We start from the raw sequence: 22,442 nt of genomic DNA, 5'->3' as shown, positions 1-22,442 counted from the left end.
GAGAAGTAACTGCAAACCTCTCTCTCTGAACAAAAGTCTAATAAGTCTCAACCACTGGGAAACTCCAAGAACGGGAGCAGTTTCTTCCTCAGCTCTCATCTTCTATCCCAGAGTTTGCTTCATTCCAGGATGATGGACAGTGGGAAGCTACTCTCCTCATGGGAATCCTCTGTCAGTGCCTCTGAGTCTATCCTTTCCACTTCTTTTCCCATTCTCTATAGTATTCCTTTTTAAGGCTCTGTGCTCAGACTTCTTTTGGCCTTTCTGCTTTCCAATTATTTGCACTCATATATTCTTTCAGTTTTAATGAGCACGTTGGTGTAGATGACTCTGAATCTTACCCACCCAGCCCTGATTTATCCTTGCATTCTCTTGTAGTGTGGTATAATGAAAAGATCATAGAACATGGCATCAGAACTGCCTGAGCAGTAGGACCAGAATAAATCAGATTCAGGACTTACCTGGCAAGACCCTTTTCCTCCCAATTTGCCAAAAAGATAAATTACGGAGTGACTGGTTTTCCTGGGAACAGGATACGCCATTGAAGGAATTCCACAGTGTCTCCACCCCTAGCCCTTCCTGGGGAAGCCCAACCTGGCAGCTGTATAAATAGGCACCTTGCAGCTTCCTGCTCCAACCCTCCCCTTTCTCTCTCCAAAATGGACAAGTCCCTTCTGCTAGGACTCCCCATCCTGCTCTGCTGCTTTAGAGGTGAGTCCACGGGGTTGACAGTTGGTGAGATGTGTCCAGGATCCAGGAATGGGTCAGGGTTCTCATGACAGCGGTCCTCTTATGGGAGCCATATGGTAACAGAAGCTGCCATTTTAATGCCATGCTTCTCTCCTACAATACATCATGTCCCTGGGATCTTCACGAAAGCCTTAGTCCTCCCCTTATAGGAGTAGATAGGTGGATTATAAAGGAATTTAGAGGATTTTCATAGAAGCTGTGAAGAGCGTTTTGTAAAATGAAGTCTGCAGAGAGTGTATCTTTTTTTCCGACAGTCCTAACTGGATCATTTTCAGACAGCGAACATGCAAGTGAGTAGAAATGGGTCACTGATGTGGGAGGGGGAATACTAGAGGAGAGGAGATGAGCAGGGCCGGGTAGCATCAGGGGTTGAAAGGAACCCAGAGATAGATCTTGAATTTCAACACTCAGCAATCTCTTCCAGCAGGATTGGGTTGGGATGGCAGCTGATTTTAAGTTTGACAAAACACCATGAGCAGCAGTTGACAAGGTTAAGGGTTAGTGTAATAAAGGGCAAGAAAAAGGGAAAGGAGGAGGTAGAATGTTGGCTGTATAGACACTAGCTGGCCAAATTCAAAGTGTAGCAACTTCACGAATTTCAGATGCTTTTCCCCATTGTCAGCTTCCAGGAACACGTAGGTAAGAAAGCCACATAGCGTCAATTAAAAAGAAGGGAAAGAGGCAAGAAAAACTTACATTTATCTTTCTCCTTCTGGTCTGTGCTGCACCCTATAGGGATAGGTAGGGGAGTCTGAGAGGCCCTATGGAGGTGAAGAGAACTGAAAGGAGGGAAGAGGTGCAGAGATGTCCTGAGACAGGTGACTAAGATTTGGAGGGACAGAAAGGGCCTAAGGTGGCTCTAGGTGAAGAGTGCAGGATGGACCCCAAGCATTGCAAGGATTACGAGGGTCCTATGCAGGGATAAATCACAGACAAAGTTGCAGATTTGTTTTATTTCTCTTTGCCAGTACAGCCCACGAACTACTTGTCAATGAAGACCAGTATACCGGCGAGTATGAAGAGGACCTGATCTGATTACTTCAGTCTTGATTTTGTTCCTCTTTTCCTTATTCCTCCATTTTTCTTTCCCCTCCCATTTTTTTATGCTAAAACTCCTGAGACCGTAATCTCCAGTCCCTCTCTTAGCTTAGCCTATTTTAATAGAGGCAGATGCCCATGGTTAGTTGGTCTCTGGCAAAGCCCTCTGGGCTCAAAGCAGTCTTCAAACCAGAAAGGGGAGATGAGTCCTTTAGTGGCAGTGTGAGATCTGCTCTCACTTCTATTTCCCTACTCTCTGGCCCAAATTATAGAAGTTGTTCAGTGCAGGATGTGCCACCTCCAGTTTCCAGGAGAGAAGTGTTCCAGAGGCAGAGGAATATGCACTGCAACAAAGGAAGAGTCTTGCACAACTGGGAGGATTTTCAAAAGTGAGTTGTTTGTTGGGGAAGGGAAGATGGGGCAGAAGAAGCAGACAGGGACATATCAACCATAGTAAAAAGGAGGGAACCTTACTCTACTACAGGCAGTCTCAGCCCTGGGATGAGAGATATCTCTACCCCCATCACACACCATAATGAAAAATAGATGGAGGTGGTCACTAAGGGATGGGGTGTATAGCTATGGAACCAGTACTTTGAGAAGCCTGAAAAAAACAGAGGAGACTGAATTGAGGTGAGAGGAGAGGTACAATATGGCCAGTGGAGAACAACTGATTGTTGGAGCGGGGAGGACAACTCCTTGTCTTTGTCTCTTCCTGGACTTTCTGTGGGTGCTTTTAAACTGTGGAAATAGAGGGGCCAGTGTCAGCAATAAATACTGGCTAAATGGCCCTTGATGGGTAAGTCTAAACATTGTGATTTCTCTAATGCTCACTCTTTGTTCTAAGCCATCCCTTGACATTTATAATCCTTACTTACACCACTGTTAAGATTCTCAACTGAAACGCCCAGCTTTGGCAATCACTGAATTGCTACTGTCATTACTTCTCCACCCCCAAATAATTTTTAAACTACTCTGCCATTGCTTTTCTTTTGGGAAGCCCCCAACTTGCAATATCTTCCAATTCTTCACATTTGAATAACAGAGCCTTGAATTACACAAGGTTGTTTTTATATGCTGGTGTGGGCTAGAAAGAAGTTTCTTTGCAGAAGCCTCTTTGTTGATGTTTCTCCTCCTTCTGCAGATGATGGTACTCCCTGGTTAACTTTCATGGGCTGCCTAAAGAACTGTGCTAATGTGGACAACATAAAATGGAGTGTCTATTTGGTGAACTTCAGGTGCTGTAGGAGCCATGACTTGTGCAATGTACACCTCTAGAAAATGCTCGTCCTTCTGTGGCTCCGATCTCTGAGTGACATTGTTGCCTCGGACTCTTCACAACGATTTCTTTAAAAAGCACATTTCAGATTGCAAACACATGGCTCTGCCTTCTGCAGATTCTCTGTCTTGGCCCTTAGGGGGGGAAACACCCTGAGAGCAAGATCAATATATCTCACAGGCTGTTACAAAACCTAGTGCTTTCACTGTATACCTAAGTTGCTTCACAAAAGGAAGAAGAAAATAGATTCTTTTCCCTCCTTCTTCTCTTTCTTCTGCAGCAAAATATTTTCATATTTTTTAATGTTTTTTTCTCTCAATATTGTTCTTTATATCCCACTCCAATTAAAGCATATGACCCTGGCCTCATGGGGTGGGATGTGGCAAAGTAAAAAGAGATGGCTTGAGTCTTCTTGAATTTTGTTTATGAATGCCGTTCCCAGAGTGAGCAAAAGGGCAGAACATAGAAAGGAATTTGCACGAGAACTATGAAAAGAGAAAGATCTCTGCCTTCTAGAATGAGACTCTCTTTGCGGTTGGGAGTTGGAGAAAAAGAGGAGGAGGCATCCATTCTAGAGATAGTACTTGCGCTCCGCTTCCCTGGCAAAGTCACAGGAAGACACCAACCTCTAGATAGGGAAGAGCTGTAGGATGCTTCCAAGGAGATGAGACCAGAAGCAGCCGCACAGATATTCCCATGCCTGAATCAATTCCCATGCCTGAATCATGGCGTGGAAGAAGCTGAGATCTATGGGACCTGAGGAAGCCAAGCGGGTCTTGGCTACTAGACATCTCAACAGCAGCCTCTGTGGAGAGCTGTCCCCATGACCAGATGCCTCACCCCACCCTCCAGCTCCATCTCACACACACTCAGGACTTTCACTATGAATAGTTCTAGCACACTGGGGAAAAGTAGGGATTGGAATGAGCATGCTCACGAGAATTGAGACTGACTGCTAATAAACTGGTAGGATGAGGCCTGGAAGGGATGATTAATTGATATTATAAAAATATCATAAAGAAAGTTACATTTCTTCTATACCCATATTGTGTTTTCTTCTTTCTCTCCCCTCCAAACCCTTCCTTTATTTCTTTAACAAACATTTATTTAAAACATCCCATGGGGCCGGCTCCGTGGCTTGGTGGTTAAGTGCGCGCGCTCTGATGCTGGCGGCCCGGGTTCGGATCCCGGGCGCGCCCCAGGGCACCACTTCTCCGTCCAACCCGAGGCCGAGTCCCACGTACAGCAACTAGAAGGATGTGAACCTATGACATACGGCTATCTACTGGGGCTTTGGGGGGAAAAAAAATGAATAAATAAAATCTTAAAAAAAAAAAAAAAATCCCATGTTTCAGGCACTGCTAGGCCCTAGGATACAATAGTCATGATCCCTGTCTTCATGGAACTTAAAACAAGAATGAAAATATATTTAAAGAGATCATTAAACATGAAGTTGAAACAAAAATTATAAAAAAGAAACAAGAGGGAATATTTGGTATAAAGTATAACAGATCAAATAAAAAACACAATAAATGAAATATTGGAATGGAAAAAAAAAGATGAACAAAGAATTAGGCAGTTGGAAGATCAGAATGAAGAACTCTCTCAGAATACAATAAGAAACAAGAAGACTTAGAAAATATGACCATAGAATAAAAAGGTTTACAGAGGACAAATCTGAGAAATAAGGAAAAACATAAGTATTGAGTCGAAGACTATCAAAGACTACAAACCTTTAAGTATTTCCAGTAAGAAAGAGCAGAAAAAGCTTAAGGGAAGAAGAAAGAAATGTCAAAGTTCTTCAAGTGCCTTCACAAAGAAACTTAAAACAATGTATAACTTAGGAAAAACAGGGTAGCCAATTATTAATTAAGATAGCCAGTTCCATGGAAGATTACCACAATCTTTGAAGTCTAGGTATTTAAAAGAATCTTTTGGTAAGGAAAAAATATAACAAAAATATATATTTTCACACACTTCTCCCCCAGGAAAGGAGAGTAAGAATGATATTTTGTCAACGTTCTCAATGTACTTATTTATCAAAACCTGCTTTATGACAGAAAATATTGTATGCTTTATGTAACTAGAGAATATTTTCTCATTTTTTTCTTTCTCAGACTCTTTTGGATTAACCCAGTATTTATTTCATTTTCTCTTCTCTCTTAGCTTTTTAATTATACATTCTTTAATAATTCTTTTAGTAGTGCTGCACACTTGATGTTTTACAGTCTGCCTTAAGTTAGTACATTTACCACCTTATTAGTAACACAAGAATCTTAGAAGAATTTGACTCCGTTTACTCCCCTCTGCTTCTTGTGTATTATTGTCATTGTGTTGCTGTTGTTGTTTATTGTGGTAAAATATATATAACATAAAATTTACCATTTTCACCACTTTTAAATATACAGTTCAGTGGCATTAAGTACATTCACACTGTTGTACAGCCATCACCACCATCCATCTCCAAAACCCTTTTCATCTTAAAAAACTGAAATGCTGTACCCACCAAACAATACTCCTTATCTCCTGACAATCACCATTCCACTTTCTGTTTCCGTGAGTTTGGCTACGTTAGACATCTCATATAAGTGCAGTCGTCCAGTATTTGTCCTTTTGTGACTACATATTTCACTCAGCATTATGTCCTCATATTTCATCCATATTATAGGATGTGCCAGAATTTCCCTCCTTTTTAATACCAAATAATATTCCATTGTATGTACATACCACATTTTGTTTATCCATTCATCTGTTGATGAACACTCAGGTTACTTCCACCTTTTGGCCATTGCAATTCATGCTGCATGAACAATGAACATGAGTGTACAAATATCTGTTCAAGTCGCTGCTTTCAATTCTTTGGGGTATATACCCAGAATTAGAATTGTTGGATTATATGGTATTGCACGTTTAATTTTTTGAGGAACTGTCATACTGTTTTCCACAGTGGCTACACTGTTTTACATTCCCACCAAGAGTGCATTAGGGTTCCAACTTCTCCACATTCTCGCCAACACTTGTCATTTTCTGTTTTTATGATAATAACCATCCTAATGGATGTGAAGTGGTATCTCATTGTGGTTTTTATTTGCCTTTCCCTAATGATTAGTGATGTTGAGCATCTTCCCATATGCTTATTGGCAATTTGTATATCTTCTTCGGAGAAATGGTATTCAAGTCTTTTTGTCCATTTTTAAATCAATTGGTAGGGGTTTTTTTTGTTGCTGTGTTCTAGGAGTTCTTGATATATTCTGAATATTACCCCTTATCAGATATATGATTCCCAATTCCATGAGTTGCCTTTTCACTTTGTTGATTCTGTCTTTTGATGCACAGAAGTTTTTGATTTTGTGTGTGTGTGTGTGTGTGTGTGTGTGTGTGAGGAAGATTGGCCCTGAGCTAACATCCATTGCCAATCTTCCTCTTTTTGCTGAGGAAGATTAGCCCTGAGCTAACATCTGTGCCCATCTTCCTCTATTTTGTATGTGGGATGCTGCCACAGCACGGCTTGACGAGTGGTGTGTAGGTCCACACCCGTGGTACAAACCCACAAGCCCCGGGCCACCAAAGTGGAGTGGACAAACTTAACCACTATGCCACTGGGCTGGCCCCCAGAACTTTTTAATTTTGATGTAATCCAATTTATCCATTTTTTCCTTTGTTGCCTATACTTTTGATGTCGTAGCTAAGAAATCATTGCCAAATCCAATGTCATAAATCTTTTCCCCTGTTTTCTTCTAAGAGTTTTATAGAGTTATGTCTTACATTTAGGTCTTCGATCCACATTGAGTTAATTTTTGTATGTGGTGTAACGTAGGCATCCAGTTTCATACTGTTGTATGTGGCCATCCAGTTTTCCCGGCACCTTTTTTTTCTCTTTTTTTAAATTTTTTTCTTTTTTTTTAATTGATGTGTAATTGACATATAACATTGTTAGATTCAGAGATGCAACAAATGATTCAACATTTGTATATATTGCCAAATTATCACCACAATAAGTCTAGTTAGCATTCCCAGCACCATTTATTGAAAGTACTGTTCTTTCCCCTGTTAAATGGTCTTGGCTCCCTTTCCTCAAAAATCATTTGACCATATATGCAAAGGTTTATATCTGTGCTTCCTACTCTATTGCATAAGTCTATATACTGGTCTTTATGCCAGTACTGTACTGTTTCAATTACTGTAGCTTTGTAGTAAGTTTTGAAATCAGGAAGTGTGTGACCTCCAGATTTGCTCTTCTTTTTCAATATTGTTTTGGCTATTTGGGATCCGTTGAGATTCCATACGAATTTTAAGATGGATTTTTCTATTTCTAAAAAGAGAGAAAACCCACATAATTAATAACACTAATGAGAGATGATATCATTATAGACTTTACAACTACTAAAAGGATAATAAAGGAATACTATGAATACTTTTATGTCAATAATTTTGAAAGCCTAAATGAAATGGACAGATTTCTTGAAAGACACAATCAAAATGCACTCAAGAAGAAATATATAATGCGAATAGTCTTAAACCTATGAGAAAAATTGAATCCATAGTTTAAAATATTCCAGCAAAGAAAGCCTATACCCACATGGCTTTACTGATGAAATCTATCCAATATTTCAGGAAGAAATTATTCCACTTCCACTCTTCCAGAAAATAGAGCAGGGGACACTTCCCAATACACTGTCTGAGGCCACCATTACACTGTACTTAAAGCCAGATAGAGACATAAAAAATAATTGAAAATTACAGACCAACACCCTTCATGAAAATAGATGAAATCCTGAACAAAATATTGGGATATTGAGCCTAGCATTATATAACAAGGATAATACATCACAACAAGTGGGATTTATCCTGGGAATGCAAGGCTGATTCAACACTCAAAAATCAACCAATATAGCTCACCCTATCAACAGACTAAAGAAGAAAAACCATAATCATCTCAATAGATGCAGGAAAAGGACCTTGCTAAAAATTCCCAGCAAACTGGCAAATAGAAGGGAAATTTCTTAATTTTATAAAATACAAAACTACAAAAAGTCTATAGCAAACATCACACTTAGTTGTGGAAGATTGCTTTTCCCCTTAGATTAGGAAAAAGGCAAAGATGTTTACCCCACTTGTATTTAAATCACTCTAAACATCCTAAGCAGTGCAATGAGGCAAAATAAAACAAAAAAGGCAAACAGTTTGGAAAGAAAGAAACAAATCACAGATTACATTATTTTTTATGGAAAAAAACCCTAAAAAACTGCAAGAACCAATAAATATGATTAGCAAGGTTGTAGGATATAAGATCAATATTAAAAATTTCTACTGCATTTCTCTGTGCTAACTACATTTATTTAATATATCTATAAGAGTTAAGGAAAGTCCTCATCTGATAATTCCAACAATTGGACCATCTATGGGTCTGCTTCTATTTAAATTTTAAATTCTCTAGATTAAGGATCACATTTTCTTGCTTCTTCACTTGTCATATATGTTTTTTATTATATTCCTAGCATACTAAAGAGTGTTATCTCCCAGAGAGATACACTCATTCCTCTGTAAAGCAGCCAAGTTGAGGAGCTTGTCCCCAAGATTCAATCAGTATTTGAGCAGGGTCAAGACTATGGTGGAGCTTTAGTTGGTTTCAGTTCACCACTGGCTTCAAATGCCTTGGGGGCTAGATCTGTCCTCTGTATGTTATAAACCCCTCCATCTAGCATCTAGCAGGAATTCAAAATATAACAACCTTGCAACTACAGATATTTCTCTATGCTTTCCAGTCTAGACACCAGCTGCCAATCCACTGTCATGCACTTAGTGTATATTCATTGGGGGATAGTCAGCGAGCAGGGAGAACTAGAACCGCATTTTGAGATCCACAGATTCCAAACCATCATATCCGCCCAAAAGGCTGTGAAAAATGATGCTGGTTTCTCCTGTTCAAACAAAATCACTCTGTCTATGCCAAGCCTGTTCCCCTAGTCACTGTGAGAAAGCTTGTCAGGTGTCTCCAGGGAAGAAAGTTCCTATTGGTCTCTGCTCAATCAGAAGGGCTCATTTCTTTCTGGAATTGGGTTTCCTTTTAATTTGAATCCACAAATCTCCAATACCACTTAAAAGTGTTCGACTTTTTATTACTTTGTCCATTTTTTCTAGCTATTACAGTGGGATACATTTTTCCTAATAACTCTCTACATCTAACCAGAAGCCAAAAGTGCAATATTCATTTTTGAAATGTTTCTTACAGGTTTTTCTTGAAAAAAAAAGGTATGGTATCTCTCACCATAAAATTTTTGTTTTCTAGCTGTCTCACTTCTAAGTTTGTCTATACATCTTTTTCTTTTCTCAAATTTCTTGTAATGCAACTGAACTCCAGACTAAATCATATAATTTAAACAGATCTCAGTTTAAGCCCTACTGTTTTTTTAATACTCCCAGAAATATTTTTTGTGAACTATTCGAGTGTAGTTTGATGACATGATGCCTTATTATTGCTGAATTCTTTTTTTATTTAATTAATTTTTTATTGAGGTAACATTGTTTTATATCATTACATAAATTTCACATGTACATCATTATATTTCAACTTCTGTATAGACTACATTGTATTCACCACCCCAAGTCTAGTTGCCAATCCCTGAATTCTTTAGTGCATTTCCTTAAAAAAGGATATTTTCCCACATAACCACAATACAACCATCACAATCAGGAAATTAGCATTGATACATGACTATCATAAAATCACAGCCCCCCCCATCCAAATTTCATCAATTTCCCAATATTGTCCTTTATAGCAAAAGAATTCTGTCCAGGATCATAAACATTGCATTTAGTTACCATGTCTCTTTAGTCTCCTCTACTCTGGAATAGTTCCAAAGTATTTTCTTTATTTTCATGGCCTTGACACTTTTAACAATTATATGTTAGTGTTTTGTAGAATGTCCCTCAAATTAGGTGTGCCCAACGTTTACTCGTGGTTAGATTCAGGTCATGGATCTTTGGCAAGGCTATCACAGAAGTGATGCTGTGTTCTTTTCAATGCATCCTATCAAGTGGTATATGACTTTGTTTGATTTCATTACTAGTGATGTTAACTGATGATAATTAAAATGATTTCACTTCTATAAATTTACTCATTTTTCCTTCGTAACTAATAACTATTGGAGGGGAAGTTCTTTGAGACTATGTGAATATCCAATTATTTTTCCACTTTTACCAACTAGTTGTAGCATCCATTAGTTTTTCTCAATTGAATTAATTCTTACCATGATTGTTGCCAGCTGGTGATTTTCCAATCTCAACATTTCTTCTGTGTTTATCAGTTGGCATTCTACTGTAAGGAAAATCTTTCTCTTCTTCCCATTTATTTATTTGCTTATATAAATACAAACTCATGGTTCCTATTTGTTCAATGGATTATAATTTGTTACTATCACATATATTTTCATGTTCAGATTTGACCAGTGAGAGTCCCTTCAGACTTCATTCTGTGTCCTTTCAACATTCTCCATCATTCTTTGAATATTTCCTTATTTCTGCAACAACCAAATGTTCGCAGCTTATTTTGTATTTTCCTTCCAAGAAGCCCTACATCTTCTTAGTGGGAAAGGATATTTAGAAACCAATATCTGAGTACCAGCTATGCACATTGCTATTGGGATGTCACTGCTTCTAGGTCCTCTCCATGGTGAGAGCTAGAGAATATATGTGTGTATACACACACACACACACACACTTGCATCTAGAATTCATTCTAGTTTTTCCTCTTTTCATGTTCTTAAATCCCTTCTACAATAGTGAGAAACAAGGCTCCTATTATCCTATATACATAATTTTTCAATCCCCTCTGTACATAACCAAACTCCCATTGCCACCACCTTACCCCACTTGGGCTCCAACATCCCACTTCAGGCTACTGCCATTGCTATTCCCATGTGCAGACACCCTTCTCACAACTCTCAGTCTCCAAATCCTTTTCTGGGTCACCACTCACCCCACTTGAATTCCGATACTCCTCCCCAAGCTGCCACTCCTGTCCTCCACATAAGTTGCCCTCTTCACACTGCTTGGACTCTAACAACCAATAATGATACTGCACCATGTGACACCCTCTTCAGTCCACTCAGTCATCAAGTACCCATGCTCATCCACTTCCAGCACTACCTCACTCTGCATGGACACCCTCCTCACCATAGTCAGACTCTGACAGTCTGCACCAAGGTGCATGGATGTTGTCCTGACCCCACTTGGGCTTCTAATACCCTACAGCAAAAATGGCATTTAGACTAAATTCTTAGAGAAGGAAGGAAAAACCAAGCTAAATGGTTTTTTTTTTTTTTTTTAAGGAACATCAGCCCTGAGCTAACATCCATGCCAATCCTCCTCTTTTTGCTGCAGAAGACCGGCCCTGAGCTAACATCTATTGCCAATCTTCCTCCTTTTTTTTCCCTTTTTTTTCTCCCCAAAGCCCCAGTAGGTAGTTGTATGTCATAGTTGCACATCCTTCTTAGTTGCTGTATGTGGGACGCCGCTTCAGCATGGCTGGACAAGCCATGCGTTGGTGCACACCCGGGATCCGAACCCCGGCTGCCAGTAGCAGAGCATGCGCACTTAACTTCTAAGCCATGGGACTGGATCCTAAATGGTTTTTAATTTCATCTATGCTGCTTTTTCATAGTTTCTATCATTTCTCTCATTTCTTTTAGTTCACTTTGAAATGTCACATTGAGTTTCTATCTATTTTGAAGCCATATTTTTCTGGTATTCTTTCATTTTCTATCAGTGTGGTATTCAGTTCACTTTTCTTACAACATTATTATGTGGTTCATTTGCAGTCTTTTTATGTCATATGTGCTTAAATTGAACGTGTTTTTCTAGTACTTAAGGAGCTGCCTGTGTTGAGGATGGCGGTGGACCAGGGGAGCTTTCCTAGCTTCATCTCTTGAAGGTGCCGAAATGGAAGTAGCTAAAAATTTTTTCATCTCTATATAGCAACCTCCATAGTAATTTCCAAGATTTGCTACCTCTTGTCCCCTCCCCTACCAAGATTTGAACTTTCTCCTGTAAACTTAGTCTTTATACCCTGCTCAATTTCATTTTTACTGACGGTTCCTTTCTTGTCAGGATGGAGCTCTATTTTTCTGGAAGTAATTTTAGTGGCACATTTCTATATTTCTGACATCCTCAAGGGCTTAGGCCACCCTAGTAGATCCAATGTTTTGTATGGCACTTTCCTTTTGCTATCCTAGTTGTTCTGCATTTTTTTTTTTTTTTTTTTTTTTTTGTGAGGAGATCAGCCCTGTGCTAACATCTGCCAATCCTCCTCTTTTTTTTTCTGAGGAAGACGGCCCTGGGCTAACATCTGTGCCCATCTTCCTCCACTTATATGGGACGCCGCCACAGCATGGCCTGCCAAGCAGTGCGTCGGTGCGCGCCCGGGATCCGAACCAGCGAACCCCAGGCCGCCGCAGCGGAGCGCGCGCACTTAACCGCTTGCGCCACCGGGCCGGCCCCTGTTCTGCATTTTTTATAAGAGGATTTGTGGAGGTTCATAAACTACGCAGTTGCCTCCAATTTGTCCCAACTGAAAGACCACAGTCCTACCTCAAAAGTCCTAAGCAAAGCTTTAAAATCAACCCAAGAGCCCTAAGGCAGGCACCTGCAGCCTCCTGACGCACAGCCTCTTCCCAGTGCGTTCATGGTGTCCTTGCTGGGGGCTGTTTCCTCTGCCTGAGGGTGAGGGGGCAGGTTTCCCTGCCCCAGGGAATCTGCAATAGAACTACAGCTAAATGTACACCCAAATGGCTAAAAGAGTACAAATAATCTTTGTTTTTCCAGTTTTCCTTCATCACCATTAACGGCACCATGGCAGCATAAATCAGGCAATCCGCACATACGCGTTGAGTACTCACAAGGCACATTTTCAAACATACAGCAGTTGTTTCAGAGCCCAGTCCATAAAAAACATGAGGTCAAATAGTAAGCCCCAGACCATATAATGTCTCTAGACAGAGTCCCCTGAGACTGTGGAGCCAGCCGCCTGATATTCCAATCCAACCCTGACTTGCACAAAATTTGCAAACAGAACAACAGTTTTGTGATGTAGTTTTCTGACAATTTGTCACTAACGAACATATTTATACTGGATTTCTAGGATTTTACACACATTTATACAAAAGATATCCTTTTTTCCTAATATTAATAATAGTCCAGGTTTATAGTTTCATACAATTGGTTTGTCTTCCTTTGATCAATTTTGCCAGTCTAGGTCCACCACCAAGCAAGGCCTCCTTGGCCTGGAAGAGTATTCTGGACCTGAATCTAGAACTAGTGCACTTGTTCAAGGTCTGGCCTCCCTCAGTGTTTCCTCTCCTTCCCATTTGGTTTTCTCATAAAATGTAAAGAACAGAGATGTACTTCAATTGGACCAAGAAAATTAGTGGTGATGGGGTATTGTAACATGGGGCAATACGGGAGTCAGAATCTCATGGAAATCCAAGACAGAAAACATAATAGGACAGGCTCAGGAAGATTGGGTCTGGAGGTCCAGTCTGGATACGATCAAACTCTGGGGGCTTTGCCATAGTGGTCCGTGAATCTAACTTCAAGCTCAGCTACGAGTGTGTGACAGTCAGTCTCCATCTGTCTGTATCACTCAGTGTCTAGCTGCTACTCTTCCTGCTACCAGCAACCTTCTTCACCATCTACCTTGCATCTCTTCTCTAATTTGAAGCTTCCTCTTAGTTTCTAATTTGGACTTGCTTTGGACCATTCTAGGCACTAACCACAGAGCATAGTAATTCCCCCATGAATCATTTCTTTATTGGACCCTGCCAGCATCTCCATTCTATTCATATAAACTAATTAACCAACCCTGAATGGAAGAATCTACTGTATTTTCTACTTCTCAAGATGCTAAAGTATAATATTCATCCCAACATGATACAATTTGGTGGATATCCCACCATACACACATTGCAAACACTTTAAAATTAACTTGTATATTAAAATATTTTATTCTATTTATGCAAATATGACACAGTAGAAAGTAATAAGCAATCATAAGCCTGGATATTAGGAGGGATGCTACTAAGCCTGAGATAATGTTACATATGTGTATATAATTATATAGCTAAAAAACAAATATAATAGAATCTCTAGATTCTAACACATAGGAAGGTTAACATGGTAAAAAAAAATTTTTAACCTAAAATGAATGAATAATTTAGGGATTAATTTTTGTCATTTCACAGCTTATTATTTTTGTTAGAAAAACTACAGTGAAGATCTGAAGCTCTTATCTCTCCTTGACATTATTTGTTGTGGACTGTGCCAATAAAGGAAAAACACCCAGCTTTCTATCAATGAGTGCATTGAATGCAAAGTAATATTGAAATATTTTTAAGGACCACGTCATAGAGTATGTCTCACATGCCAGGAGACAGATTAATTGGCCAACACTCAGCCAAGTGTCCATCCTGATTTACTTGGCTTTGGCCATGAGAACAAGGTAAGATTCTTAGAAACATAGTGACCTAGGGTTATATGGTCAGGAGTAGCCGAGGTTCATACAGTCTCCCAAAAATGGCGGCAGGCACAAAGACTCTCAGGTCTGGTACACTGAGTGTTCCTTTCACAGAAGTTAGACTTTTCTAATTTCACATTAACTTTCTCCAGCCCCTACTTAATACAAGCCCTTCCTACTGTCCACCAAATACCTCCTCCACTCTCCTCCCAAATATTTCTCCTAAAATCTCCTGTGATTTCTTGTCCCTAATTCTGTCCGGTCTGCTTTCTCTTGATCTTCCCTCAGAAGCTCTACCAGAAAAATTCTTCACTCCCTTTCCAGAAACTTTACAGAAACTTTTCTCTGACATTCGCCCAGGTTTAGCATCAGAACTCAAGGGCAAGTAAAGATTGCCAGTAGGTATTGGGTAGCAAAGACAGGTGAATCCAACCAGAAAGCGGAGATGGGGTTGTTGTGGCCTATGGCTTTACACTTTCCTGTTACTGGAAGCACTGACACAGAAAAGACAGAGCTTCCGCAGGTAGATCTGCTAGAACAGAGAAGAGAGTGGGGTCTAGGTTTTGAGGAAAGGTAAGATGATGTTGCCATTGGTAGGGGAAGGGCAAAGATTACTGGGAGAGATGATTTAAAATATTAATTATTTTATCTGTGTCCATTATATAGTTTCTCCACTATTCTTCCCCAAATAGCTCCCACTTTTCTGTATTACTGCTTCCGTCATTCACCTCTTTTTATCTTTGTATCATTTTCGTCATTTGTAGCAAAATGTTTTTCTCAGGGGGCCATAGAATACCTGGATCATTCCATCTTCACAAGTTACAAGATAATGTTGGAAAATGATACATTTATCTTCTTGCTTGTGTAGATTAAAATTTTTCATCAAATTTGGGTAGCTTAGGGCTATTATTTCTTCAAATATTTTTTCTGCCCCTTTTTTTCACTCTTCTTTTGAGACTCTCATTTTGCATATATTGGTATGCTTGTGGTATCCCACAGGTCTCTGAGGCTTTATTGATTTTTCTTCACTCTTTTTTTCTATTCCTCAGACTGTATGATCTCAACTGACCTACTTTAAAGTTCTTCTGTCAGCTCAAATCTGCTGTTCAACTCCACAAGTGGGTTCAACAAATATTGTTATTGTAGTTTTTCATTCTAGAATTTCTATTTGATTATTTTTATAATTCTATCTCTTTATTTATACGCTCTATTTTGTGAGATATTGTGCTTGTACTTTAATTCTTTAGACATGGTTTCCTTCAATTCTTTGAAGATATTTGTAATAGCCAATTTAAAATATTTGTCTAGTCAGTCCAACATATGCTTTTATCCTGTATATAGGTCATACTTTCCTATTTCTTTGCATCTCATAATTTTTTGTTAAAAACTTCACATTTTAAGTAATATAAAGTGCAACTCTGGAAATAAATTCCCCTAGTGTTTGTCGTGGTGGTTTATTTGTTGTTGTTGTTGTTGTTTCTATTAGATTATATAGTGACTTTCTTGGACTAATTCTGTAAAGTCTGTATTCTTTGTCATGTGTGGTCACTGATATTACTGCTCACTTACTTTTGTGGTCAGAAATAATTCAACAGAAAATTCCTTAAATGCCATCAACCAATAAGTCTCCTACCCTTTACCAAGGGGCTGTCTGTGTATTTTGAGACATGCCTTTAATGCTCAGGTAGACATGCCATTCTGCCTTAGCCTTTGCTTCCTGCTTGCACAGAGCCTTAAGGCTAGCCAGAGGTGAGAGGTTAAGGTTTTCTCAGGCCTTTCTTGGGTATTCGCACAGCTCTGCACGTGTGCATCTTTCTATAATCCCAGAAATATATTAGAGCTTTTCAAAAACCCCAATGGACAACTCATTCCCTAAGATTCTCTTTTAAGAATTTTGGCCCTCCACTTGTTTTCCCAAACTTATATCACTGCCTCAGGTATTTGCAATGTAAACAATTGCCACTTATTCTTTTCAACAAATGCCCTGAGGGTAGGAAATTTTCTACCATGCAAGCTCTGAATCAAGTCAATAAAGACAAGTTCTGTGAATGTGGCTTTTTCAGAGAGCATCCATATATGTTGATTACTGACAATTCTTTGGGAATGAAATTTTTTGGATAGTTCCAAGACCATTCTTCTCCTGCCACTGTTTGCTAGGCTGATGATTTTCACACCTACTGTGGTTGCAAGGCTGCAGTCTTTCAAACCTACCACATAGGTGGGGAAAGGGAGATAGGAATAGGGCAAGTTAAAATGCCACAAAGCCCACTATTCTTACCAAAATTCCTCTTTTCTAACATAAACAGTCCTCAGAGTGTGGCAAACCTATGGTTAATATCCAGAGTTTGAAAAAAGTTGATTTTTATCATTTTTGCCAGTGTTCTCATTGCCTTTACGGAGCATCAGTCTTGGGCCATCTTTACTCTGCCATTCTGGAAGTGCTTCTCAAGACAGGCTTTTGAAAGAAGGAAGAAAGAACAACATTTTGTTTGCCGATTCAGTTAACTTTATAGCCTTATTGATGAGAAGATGAGATATTCAATATAAAGGTGAAGTTTTTAATAATAGGTCTGTTAAAAAATAAAATAGGCTGCATAGGCAGGAAATTAAACCAGATTATCTTTCACTTACCATATAACTCTGAGTTCCAGTGAGTTTTAGTGCCTAGTTTTATTCAGGTGATCAAAAAGTATTTTTTGAAAGAATGCCTGTTAATATCTAGAATACATCTGTTTTCCTAGTAATTTCTTCCTAAGCTCTCACTAAATTCCAATTCTATAATTGACTAACATATCTAGGGACTGGTTAGAAGAATCTTTATTATTTAATATATGGAGATGAGACTGACATAAAATCTATAACAATGAAATTATTGTTTTTAAAATCATTTATTTACAAATAATCAAATATGATATTTGTCTCTCTCTACCTTGTTTAATGTCCAAACCACAGACTAGAGTTTGGCAAGGATAGTCTGCCATAAAATTCAACAGCATTCATTGAACAAGATATGTGTTAATTTGTCATTTGTTGCTCCAAAATTTCAAAAGGAAAACAATTCATGTACAACTTGTAGGTTTGGGGTCCAGTGGAAGAGTATTTTGTGCAATGCTATATTCTCATAAGTTATAACTCACTATTAAATTCCCAGTTTTCAAAATATTTATTTGTCAAATGAAACTACACAATCCAGCTATTGATATGTTTATTATGATTGCTCCTGATCAATACCAGATGTTACCTTAACCACAACCGTGTGTCAAGAACATGTCACATATTACTTGGATGGAAAAGCAAATTAGTTCCCTCTTGTATGAACCATATCATACTTCCCAAAAAATCAGTTCAAGAAAGAATGTCTAAGTTTCTGCGCTACTGGGCAGTATAGTGTAATTGTTAACAACACAGACTCTAGTGTCAGACAGATACTGAATGGATCCTGGCAGTGCCATTGCAAATTGCTTTTTGATCTTAGAAAACTTCATTCTCTATAAGACTCAGTTTCTGCATCTTGGTAACAGAGATGATAATAGTACCTATCTAAGTGTTTTGAAAGTGTTAGATGAGATGCGCGTACATTGCTTGGCACATAGAAAGTGCTCAGAATATTTTCAATTATTATCTGGCTCAAAGAGCAATGAAAATGATACTGAAGTTGTTGTGAGTTGGTTTTATACATACATATAGAATCATAAATGGAATTGAAGGAAAATTTTGGTGGTTCAAGGGTTTGTATCAGTGATTGTTTTTCCATCACTATCTTTGCTATTGCATGAGATATCAGTGTTGATTTTATTATCTGCTTTTTACCTAGCCTAGCAAATTGCCAGCAATATCATAACTGAAAAGAAAGCTAAGCATATCTTTACTTTGATATGTCTGATATTGAGTAATATAGTATTATGCTATTTAAATTATCTATTTAAAGATAGATTCCTTTATTTAGTTTTTGAGCTATTAAAAATTTTTAAGTTAATTTTTAAAAATAAAAATCAAGGGGACAGCCCAGTGGCTTAGTGGTTGGGTTCCCACTCTCCACTTTGGTGGTCCAGGTTTCGCAGGTTTGGATCCCGGGCGCGGACCTACATACTGCTTATCAAGCCATGATATGGCAGGCATCCCACATATAAAGTAGAAGAAGGTGGGCATGGATGGTAGCTCAGGGTTAATCTTCCTCACCTAAAAAAAAAAAAAATCAAAAGGAAGAACAAAAATGTAAGTTACCTATAACATTACTGTTACAGGAAACCTTTGGTCAAATGGTTGTGTATTATACTTTTCATCTGTCTGTTGATATTTCCTATCTGTACACTCATGTCTATCTTTTCCTTTAAGTCCTTAAGAAAATTTATAATAGCTGTTTTAAATCTCTTGTCTCTTAATTCCAACATCTGGATTATTGCAAGGTATTTTTATATTGACTCTCTGAAACTTGCTCCACAGCTTTATTTCTACAGGGAAAGAAAATAAACATATGCCAGAAAAGAGCATCACCCAATTTTTAAAACTAGGCAATACACTAAAAACCTATAGTTTTCCACTATTATAATTTGGTGAATAAAAACGTTGATTGGTTGAAAAAGAGAGAGAAGTAGGTAGGTAGGTAAATAGAGATAGATTTTAAATAAAAATGGGATCAAACCATACACACTATTTTAAAACCTTTTTTTCCATTGAACATATTTTAACATGTTTAAAATCAATAAATTTGCATTGACATTATATCACTTCAATGGATGCACGGTATTTCATTATATAGATGTATCATATTTGATATAGGCAATTCTGACTGTTTCTACTTTTAACTTTTATTACCAACACTGCTGTGAAGCTTGTTTCCTCACATGTATTTTTGTTTTGCCTTGTCCCATTCTTTCTCCAAAATTAAATTTTTTCTGTTGATATTTTTTTATTGAGGTATAATTGACATACAACATTACATTAGTTTCGGGTATACAATATCATGATTCGATATTAGTATATATTGCAAAATGATCACCACAAGTCGTCTAGTAAACATCCGTCACCATACATAATTACAAATTTTTTTTTCTTATGATGAGAATTTTTAAGATTTACTCTCTTAGCAACTTTCAAATATACAATACAATATTATTAACCATAGTCACAATGCTGTAATCCCCAGGATTTATTTATTTTTTGAATGGAAGTTTTTACCTTTTGACTCCATTCACCCATTTTGCCCACCCCCACTCCCCACCTCTGACAATCACCAATCTGTTCTCTGTGTCTATGAGCTTGTTTTTTTGTTGTTGCTATTTTCCACATATAAGTGAGATCATATGGTATTTGTTTTTCTCTGTCTGACTTATTTAACTTAGCATAATGCCCTCAAGGTCCATCCGTGTTGTCACAGGGATTTGCAAAAATTCAATCTCATGCTTTGTCATTAATGAGACTCAGCTACCCTCCATTGTTTCTTCTTATGACTGCCACTCTTTTCACTACCAGCTGGCTTTCTCATTCTTGACCGTTGGTTAGAAGAGAAGAGCAAAATACATGTTTTGGGGAAGGGACAAAAGGGATGGTGAGTTGAAGAAAGACACAAAATCCAGGGGAGATGCAGAACTAGACTCCCTCAGGGAGATTGCAGTAGTTACTATGTTTGCAACAGATGAGCTCTGTCCTCCTTTCAAAACCCAAGAAGTTGATGTCCTCACAGTTGGTCATACATGAAAGTTTTGAATAAAAATACATACTCCGCCCTGAGGAGGTGAAAGAGAGAATACAACTGTAATGACTCTGCTTGCTCCTACCGTCTACCTAGAAATAACCTCTCTTCAGAGCCTCACTAACCTTTCTCTAGGCCCAAATGAGCTACAAGGCTGAGTCTACTAATTACTGACCCAGAGAATTGATTTTATTCCCTAACTGATAAGTGCCATCTACCTCTCCTTCACTCAATATTGTCTTAAGAAAAACATCATCTTTGCCATCCCCTCTACAGGACCACCCCATCCTTACTCATCCCACTCACCACACACTCTGAGGGGAAAAGAACACCCCTGTCTCTAACTGAAGGGGCAGTGGCTATTTCTCAGTCCCTCCATACCCCACACTACCTTTTCTTGTAAGTATGTAAATGTTCTCAATAGCACAGGACTGCTGGTGCTTCAGGTTGCAGGACCTCATGCCGTCATAGCAAAACCCGAGATGATATTGTTTACATTTATAACATAATGTTGAAGGCTCTGCCAGACACAGAAAGAGGTCCTTAAAGGATGCAGTCTGGAGAAGGTTCTCCAGGCCTGAGGGCTTCTCCACAGGATACTGTCGCCTAGTGGCTCCTAACCTTTCTCTGGCCATTGACTCCTTTGATAATCTTGTGAAAGACAACTTGTACAGACTTAAATCAAATGTCATATATGACAAAAGGTCAGAGTTCCTGTAAATTTATCTATGGACCCCAAGTAATGAACCCCTTATCTAGCCTGATGATTTTGTCTGGGAATGAGAAAAAAAAGAGCAAAGAAGGGAATTTTAGCATTCTTACTCCAAAATTGCACTAAATTGGTCTGGGAAAAGATAAAACTCCTAGGGTTTTATAGCAAGAATGGATTACAGCCCTCTTTGAAGATGGAGGGGAGGTTTACTCCTAAACACGTCACAAATGACCTTTTTACCAAGGACTTTAGACTAGCCATAGTCATACCTGTCAGATGTTCCTGAAATTCACCTGTGAAAAGAAGAAAAATCTTCCTTGTCATAATCTCACACGCATCTGCCAAAGCCCCAAGAGCCAGTCTTGGAAATTTCTCTTCCCCCAGCATCCGCCCATCTCTTAACCAACAACCAGCATCCTCTCTGTCTCCAGGACTTACCTTTAGTCACGCAGACCAGAAAGACTATGCCCAACAGAAACGGAGCAAACATCCTGGGATTTTGTCATATGCAGTTTCCTGCGGAAGGTGCTGGTTGATCTCCTCTGGTGATCTGTCTTTGGGCTATTCATCTAAATCGTCTAATCATAAAGTTTCAGGGACACACAGTACCTCGATGTTCCCAGAAATAAGTGACCAACTGGAGTCTCACTACCTCTAAGGCATCTATTTTAAAATCCTCCTCAATAATGAGCCAAAGTCTTTCTATCTCTCTCTATATATATGTATACACACACACACACACATATTCTCTATTCATTGTTCTACAGCTAAGCTTTGTGCTCTGCAAGAAAAGTCAAATTTATCTCCCACATTTTAAACTTTCAGATATTTTAAGATGGGATTTGGACACCTTAGTTCCTTTAATATCTCATTATTAGCCTAGTCAGTTTCTTCAGAACAATCTCAGATGTGTCTCTGTCTCATTTAGATTGAGGAACCAGGAACTAAGTACAGGATTCCAGGTATAGTCTGTATGTGGGTAAGCATTGGAGTGCCCCTTATGTGGTGTGGGAAAGGGAAGTTTCAGGAAAAAGTGAGCAGAGGTGAAATTTATCTAGTTTGCCTTCAGGTGTTTTTAACTGATTGATTTTTTAATTAAATAATTACTAAACACATACCAAATGCCAATATCAGAGGAAGAGAAGATGCCAAGCAAACCAGAACACTAATCAGTGGCCTCACAGAGGTTAGAGTTGAGTTAGGAAGACCAGAAGGACATCAAGCACAGTTGGCTTTGGGGGCCTAGATGAGAGATATTCAAATTTGACTGCCTGACCAGGAAGGCTTCCTTGAAGAAAGGGTGGTTGAGCAGGACTTTGAAGGCTGGCAATGTGTTAGCTAGAAGAAGTGAGTAGGGACAGGCACCCAAAGGAAGAGCAAAGGTCAAAGTACAGAGATGTCAAACAACCTGACACGCTGTGATGAGAGCAGGTCATGTGGTTAGAGACATGGGTGGGCAAGA

General features: G+C 38.7%; 2 protein-coding genes across 2 annotated transcripts; one reads left to right on the top strand and one right to left on the bottom strand.

The window, feature by feature from the left end:
- The first annotated feature begins 385 nt into the window (after positions 1–385).
- PATE1 (prostate and testis expressed 1) lies at positions 386–4,182 on the top strand. Its single transcript, XM_058544716.1, has 3 exons — positions 386–711; positions 2,016–2,177; positions 2,933–4,182. Exons 1-3 carry the CDS (start codon positions 660–662, stop codon positions 3,064–3,066), a joined length of 348 nt encoding a protein of 115 aa, XP_058400699.1. The 5' UTR covers positions 386–659; the 3' UTR covers positions 3,067–4,182.
- A 15,983-nt stretch (positions 4,183–20,165) lies between these two features.
- On the bottom strand, positions 20,166–20,903 carry PATE2 (prostate and testis expressed 2). The gene is made up of 2 exons (XM_058544715.1): positions 20,660–20,903; positions 20,166–20,302 (listed from the first exon to the last, which is right to left on the bottom strand). Exons 1-2 carry the CDS (start codon positions 20,901–20,903, stop codon positions 20,166–20,168), a joined length of 381 nt encoding a protein of 126 aa, XP_058400698.1.
- Between the last annotated feature and the right edge of the window lie 1,539 nt (positions 20,904–22,442).

Source organism: Diceros bicornis, chromosome 7, assembly GCF_020826845.1.
Source record: "Diceros bicornis minor isolate mBicDic1 chromosome 7, mDicBic1.mat.cur, whole genome shotgun sequence".
Taxonomy (NCBI): domain Eukaryota; kingdom Metazoa; phylum Chordata; class Mammalia; order Perissodactyla; family Rhinocerotidae; genus Diceros; species Diceros bicornis.
The sequence above is the reverse complement of the archived record's forward strand: the minus strand, read 5'-3'. Positions and strand labels throughout refer to the sequence as shown.

Bases quoted from the DNA above. Each gene is read 5' to 3' on its own strand.
- PATE1 (XM_058544716.1), top strand. From the start codon at position 660: ATGGACAAGTCCCTTCTGCTAGGACTCCCCATCCTGCTCTGCTGCTTT. The intron at 712-2,015 runs GTGAGTCCACGG...TGGCAGTGTGAG, and splicing joins CCTGCTCTGCTGCTTTAGAG to ATCTGCTCTCACTTCTATTT. The intron at 2,178-2,932 runs GTGAGTTGTTTG...CTCCTTCTGCAG, and splicing joins AACTGGGAGGATTTTCAAAA to ATGATGGTACTCCCTGGTTA.
- PATE2 (XM_058544715.1), bottom strand. From the start codon at position 20,903: ATGGCCAGAGAAAGGTTAGGAGCCACTAGGCGACAGTATCCTGTGGAG. The intron at 20,303-20,659 runs GTAGTGTGGGGT...TCACCTCCTCAG, and splicing joins TTACATACTTACAAGAAAAG to GGCGGAGTATGTATTTTTAT.